General features: G+C 38.9%; 2 protein-coding genes across 3 annotated transcripts in view; one reads left to right on the top strand and one right to left on the bottom strand.

The window, feature by feature from the left end:
• The window catches only part of LOC128248714 (uncharacterized), a 16,243-nt gene extending 14,098 nt beyond the window's left edge, over positions 1–2,145 (bottom strand). The window contains exon 1 of the mRNA XM_052970557.1: positions 1,620–2,145. Within this exon, the coding sequence (XP_052826517.1) occupies positions 1,620–2,007 (388 nt within the window). The 5' untranslated portion in view covers positions 2,008–2,145. The remainder of the gene's footprint in view (positions 1–1,619) is intronic.
• The window catches only part of LOC106881348 (uncharacterized), a 51,325-nt gene that overhangs the window by 29,223 nt on the left and 15,961 nt on the right, over positions 1–6,141 (top strand). For both annotated transcript variants that reach the window (XM_052970556.1, XM_052970555.1), the window contains exon 2: positions 989–1,082. In XM_052970556.1, coding sequence (XP_052826516.1) covers positions 989–1,082 — 94 coding nt within the window. The remainder of the gene's footprint in view (positions 1–988; positions 1,083–6,141) is intronic.

The following is a 6,141-nucleotide window of genomic DNA, read 5'->3' as shown; positions in this document are numbered from 1 at the left end:
ATATATATATATATATATATACATACATAGGTGCAGGAGTGGCTGTGTGGTAAGTAGCTTGCTTACCAACCACATGGTTCTGGGTTCAGTCCCACTGCGTGGCACCTTGGGCAAGTGTCTTCTACTATAGCCTCGGGCCGACCAAAGCCTTGTGAGTGGATTTGGTAGACGGAAACTGAAAGAAGCCCATCGTATATATGTATGTATGTATTTGTGTGTCTGTGTTTGTCCTCCCACTATTACTTGACAACCGATATTGGTGTATTTACATCCCTGTAACTTAGCAGTTCTTAGTATAACTTGGCAAAAGAGGCCAATAGAATAAGTATCAATCTTACAAAGAATAAGTCCTGGGGTCAGTTTGTTTGACTAAAGGCAGTGCTCCAGTATGGCTGCAGTCATGTGACTGAAACAAATAAAAGAATAAAAGAATATATATATATATATTTATATATTCCCAACCATATGGTTGGGAAACAAGCTTCTAACCACACAGCCATGCCTGCACAAGAAAAAAAACAAACCCACAGTTTATAAAGTTGCATTTCCCAGTAATTGGTGCAATTTTGATTACTGACAGTTGTAATTAAGAATAGTTGTAATTTCAACAGTACCTATTACCAGACATTCTAATTAGCAAGTTATAATTACTAACACATTATCAATATTGAAACTTCTATCATAGAAAAGATGTTTCACTAAGCTGTACCTAAACAGAGATGAAATATAGGGGGAAGGTAAATGACTAATGATTCATTATTTATGTTTCTGTACATCTTCAATATAACACTTTATTCTCAATTAATCTAGCAGTAGGTAATAAGTATTATATCTTGAAATTTTATTCACAATAGATTTAGCTTCTTATGAAGTTATATAAATCTGCTTTCAGTTTAATAATTTACCGAATCTGAAATTAAATACTGCTTTTTGAAGGAACCAAAATTTGTTGAGTTATTTATCTTTTACCTGCTAAAATATTTTACAGTTCCTTCCTGCTTCCTCAACCCTATTGTTGATGTCATCAGTGGACCAAAAAGATTCCTGAATGTTCCACAGACTGCACCAGTTGACCTTGATGTGTATGTAATATGTTATTTATTAGTATCTGTTCAATAGTCACTAATTAATACTTTTCTTCATTTAAATTTCAATTCCTAAATGAACCTGCCTTTGGCTTCGATGACAGCCTCCAGGTGACCTTGGAACCAGCCACAAGCTTTCATCACTATCTCCTGTTTTAGGACCTTGAGGCTCGTCCTTCATGTTGCAGCTGGATTTGTTGGTCTCTCATTCCACCACACACCACACAAAGAAGTTGGTAGGGTTGCATTCAGGTGAGTTGGGAGGCCAAATGTCAGGTGCTGTGTGATCAAAGTAATTTTCTCTAACAGCCAGGCACAGAGTCTTGCTTTCACATATATGGCCTCCCTGTAGCTACCCAATCCACTTTGCTCAGAACACAGATGTAGCTGTCAATGTTCAACCTGAGGTTCTCTGGGAAGAAGTAGGGTGGCATGACGTCACCTTCACTGCTGACGATACCAAAGACCGTCATTGTCATTGGAAATTTTGTCTGCATGGCTCTGAGAACATCCTTGGGTGAGACAGTGAGTTACCTGTTGTTCTGGAAGTTGATCTTCTGATCTTGACAGAAATTCTTATCATCAGAGAAGAACCACAGCATGTCTGGCTCCAGTGGGTGTTGATCAGCTCCTTAGTGTACTTGAGTGGCTTTTCCTGCATTGCCTTGGACAGAAATTGTTCTTTCCTCATCTTGTATGAAAAGTAGCAAATATCCTCATGCACAACCAGCCTGATGAGCTTTTTATTCACACCTCCCAGTGCAATAGCATGCATTGACTTGCTGAGATCATTGTTGATGATCTCCTGGATTTCTGCTGGTGTTCTGATGGCGTCAGATTGTCGGTCATGGGTTTTCCTCTCTGCTGTCACTTCATAGTTGAATCTTAAATTTTCCAGCTCCTTTCTGATCTCTTCCACCATCTTTCTGCAGACCTTGAGGAAGTCTGAAATCTTCCTGTTTGTCCTTCCAGTGCAGATCAAGGATGACTACATGCCTTTTCCACAAAATGAGGGTTCAAAATTTTCCATAGTAAATTATTCTGCAAAAAAATAAAGCAAAAATGGTTATTGTTTTTAAGAAGAGAAAGACCAGCAATGAAAGTAAAATATATATGCATAAAATCAGCAGTTGAAAATTACGAACAAATACTGCCTGCACCCTACATGTATTGTGTTCCATGGCTTCAATATCTGTTCCCTCCAAATGGTAACAATTCAAGCAGAATATTAATCATTTTAACCCACCCACCCAGTTATTATTACTGACAGTCAAAAAAGTTGTGAAAAAGCCATGAGCAGTGTAACTCACTGCACACAACAGGCCTATAGATTTCTATGACCACTTCCATGACTTCTTGACATAATTACTAATGTTTAAAAAGTGTACTGGTGATGTCTGTTAGCAACTGGAGTTTTTCTTTTTTTCTAGTTTCTGGGTCTGGAGGAAGAGGCAGCCCCATGACCTTCAGAGACCCTCCAAGACTAGTGAGATTCATGTTTTTTTTTTAATCTTTATGATTCAACATCAGCAGGAAAGATATGACCAGAGAGAGAATTCTAGAGGTCTGACATTATGGGAAGAAAGGACAGATAGCTATGGGACCTGAATGGGTGAGCACAAGACTGAAGAGAGCAGGAGAGATAAGTGAATTGAGGATTCCAGGGTAGCAGTGGGATAAGCTCATTTAGCTCCAAGGAACAGAAATCATTACAGCTGTGGAAAAGGCACAGACAAGAGACCACATGCTTGTGAATAACTTTAGTCAGTTGGGTAGCCCTTTTCTGGGTATGATCAAGGATGTCTATACATGCAGCAGCAGCATCACTGCCCCATGTATGAGAATGTGAGAGTTGTACTATGCTATGAGTGTAACTTGAGCTTTGTAGAATATCAGTAATTTCAGGGGACTGATGTATATTCTCAAAAGAGAAGAACCAGTGAGACTGAGCTTGAAGTAATTTGGAGTGAAACCTGGTGCGACATCATCAATGAATGCCTCAATAACCACATGGTTAAGGAATAGGATAGAAAGGACAGATAGACCTGCCAGAAATATTACAGGTGATTGTATATTCAAGCAGCAACTTGGTATCTGTTCAATTTGCAATTAACTCAGTGTAAATTATCTAGCCCTGGCTGATTCTAAACTTAATCCAGTAATGGAACCTTGTTTTGGAAGTTCCAAGGTTTTTTGTGCAGTGTGGAACCACCTCTTAGCCATTATTGTTCCCAAGTCTACTCAGATCTGGAGTGTAGCACATGTCAGGATCCCCTGCCTGACTCTTCATCAGTTACTACAATGAGTGTTCCAGTTGATTCAGTCAATGGCACAGCCTGCTTATGAAATTAACATGCAAATGGCTGAGCACTAAACAGACATGTGTGCCTTTAACTTAGTTTTCAAGGAGATTCAGAGCAAGACAGAATGTGACAAAGCTAGCTCTTTTGAATTACAGGTACAACTCATTTCTGCCAGTTGAATGGACTGGAGCAACATGAAATAAAGTGTCTTGCTCAAGAACACAACATGCTCCTGGGAATCAAACTCAAGACCATATGATAGTGAGTTGAATACATTAACCACTAAGCTTCATGCATTCATTGTCAGGGACCCAGCTATGGATTGAATACCATGTAACCACCTGGGCCAGGTTACATTGAAATCATGAGATGCAGCATTGTGGATGTGACTGATTTCAGCAGATGAACTTATTGAGTCATTGGTAAATATCTCTTGATACTGTGTAGATAGCTGGGATCAATCAGTTCAATCAGCAAACTACTTGTAGCGTACAACTTAAGGGAAACTTCTCTCTCTGTTATATATACATAAATACGGACGTAGTAGATAACAGCTAGCCTTTGGCCGCCCTTTTGGACCCTGTTGTGTCCACTACTCTGATTGGTTGGTATTGGCGCAATTTGTCTCTTGCCCTATTGTACACCAAGATGCAATCCAACCAATCGCAGCCTTCAGATAAGGTCACATGAGACAGTGTCTTCTTAACCTCAGTTTGCGCCGACTGCATTGTATAAAACGCTAGCTTCACACCGTCTCGAGGTCTTTCGGTTCCAGACCTTTTGAGGTCTAACCACTGACCACAGAGCACATAGCCAGTTCCAGCGACAACACAACAGCAGCCACATGGAGACTCATCAACACTCTTGCAACAGCATACGGCCATCTCTTTCTTTGTCACCTCCATCCTCTTAACATCAACATCATCTCTCTATGTACACTCCAACCAGCAATGCTCACACAGGTTCTATCTCTACACTGCTTGTGAATTACTTCACCGTGGTTAACAGCGAATACAACCTGTGACAACCTTCTGTAACAAGACCGGCTCTGCATCGAAGCCACAACTTCTTATATGACAGTACCTCAACCGGCTCTGCATTGCAGCCACAACTTCTTGATACAGCACTTCAACTACTGTGTACCTTGACTACAAACTGGTATTTATCATCCTTGTGTCTGAACATTCTTTTAACATCATATTGTAGACTCTTTTTATGCTCTGTACTTATCACACACGCGTACATCCATGTTTGTACACACACACTTTGTATACATAACGGCCTGTCTATTATTATGCATATATGACGCACACACAGTCACACATGCTAACCTATCAATTAAATCTTCTCTTAAACATTCTACCCGGTTGTGTCTCTCTTTTCCTTCTGGCACTTATACTCATTTATCTTTTTTCATATTTTGTTTGTGTCGACCATGCGATGTACTAAAGGAGCCATTCTCGTCACTTCTCCTTCCACGCGGTCGTTTACATACTATTATCATTTGTAGTCATGGAATATGCAAATGAGGTATTTCAGTTAGTGAAAAATGAATGTTTCTAAAACCCAGGCCAGACATTCGTGCCTCATTGCACAGCTTCCTAACTAGATGATGAAATTATCATTTGTTGCACAATTAATATTCAAAATCACTGCCTCATCAGCAGACTGTTTGGGATTCATACTGGGCAGTCATAGTAGAATACAGTGGTTTTCTCCTGCAGAGTTTGCTGAAGAGGTCCGATTTACAACAGTTAAGGATCTTTGTTGTAATGCAAAATGCTTCTGCATAAAAACCTACAACAAGGCTAACCAAGTCCGAGAATCTTTATCTTTGCTTGAGCACAATTGATTCCATTAATAATAATAAAAAATCATAAGCTCTGCTTCTGAGTCATCTTACATTTTTTAGACATATATAAAGAAGCATATGTATTGAGCCTTAGTAGGAAATCATTAGCTGATTCTCTCTGTTTATAATTTAAGTCAAAAATTTTGACTTGACTGAAGTCTTTTCTTTAGGTTATTTTTCAGGAGCACACTAGAAATATTCAAAGAACAATTTTGAATTGTTGTAGAACATCGGACACCTTTCAGTTTGATGATTACATTAATGCCACATAATACAAGGAATTTAAATTTAATCAGTTTAGACTTAGTTTTATCTATGGGGTGTGTTTAAAAAGTATCCAACTTTATTTTTCCCTGCCAAAACTAATGCAGTATTGACAAAAGCCTTTCAGTGGGAGGTGATGCCTCTATTCCTGTGCACAAATGAAAAATTTCATGTCAGAAGCAAGGGCCTGGGAACAGAGGGTGCACCCGCACCCCCTAGAATTTTCAGGGGGTGCAAGATCAAAATTTGCACCCCCTACATAATCTTACCAGTTGCAGAAAAAAGTGTCTAAAATGTATCAGTATAAAATGCTGAAGTTTGATCTCGTTTCAAAACAAAGAAAAAAATAAATATATAAATAAATAAAAGTGATGAAGCTAGCATAAAATTCCCTGGGGAGTTCTGAAGGCAAGTAGCGTCAAAATACAAAAAAGTAAGTGACACAATAACAACAACAAAACCAGCATGTATGGTTCATTTTGAATATATAGCATTACTTGAATTATTGAAGACAGCTCCCACCCAGTTTCTGCCTGTCAATACTTCTCTCCATCTTTTAGTACCACTCCCAAGTTCTTTGTAATTGATGTTGCTAAAGACTTAAAACATGGTTGAATAGATTCGACCGTTTGACCCC

This window comes from Octopus bimaculoides, chromosome 9 (genome assembly GCF_001194135.2).
Source record: "Octopus bimaculoides isolate UCB-OBI-ISO-001 chromosome 9, ASM119413v2, whole genome shotgun sequence".
Lineage (NCBI taxonomy): Eukaryota > Metazoa > Mollusca > Cephalopoda > Octopoda > Octopodidae > Octopus > Octopus bimaculoides.
The sequence above is the reverse complement of the archived record's forward strand: the minus strand, read 5'-3'. Positions and strand labels throughout refer to the sequence as shown.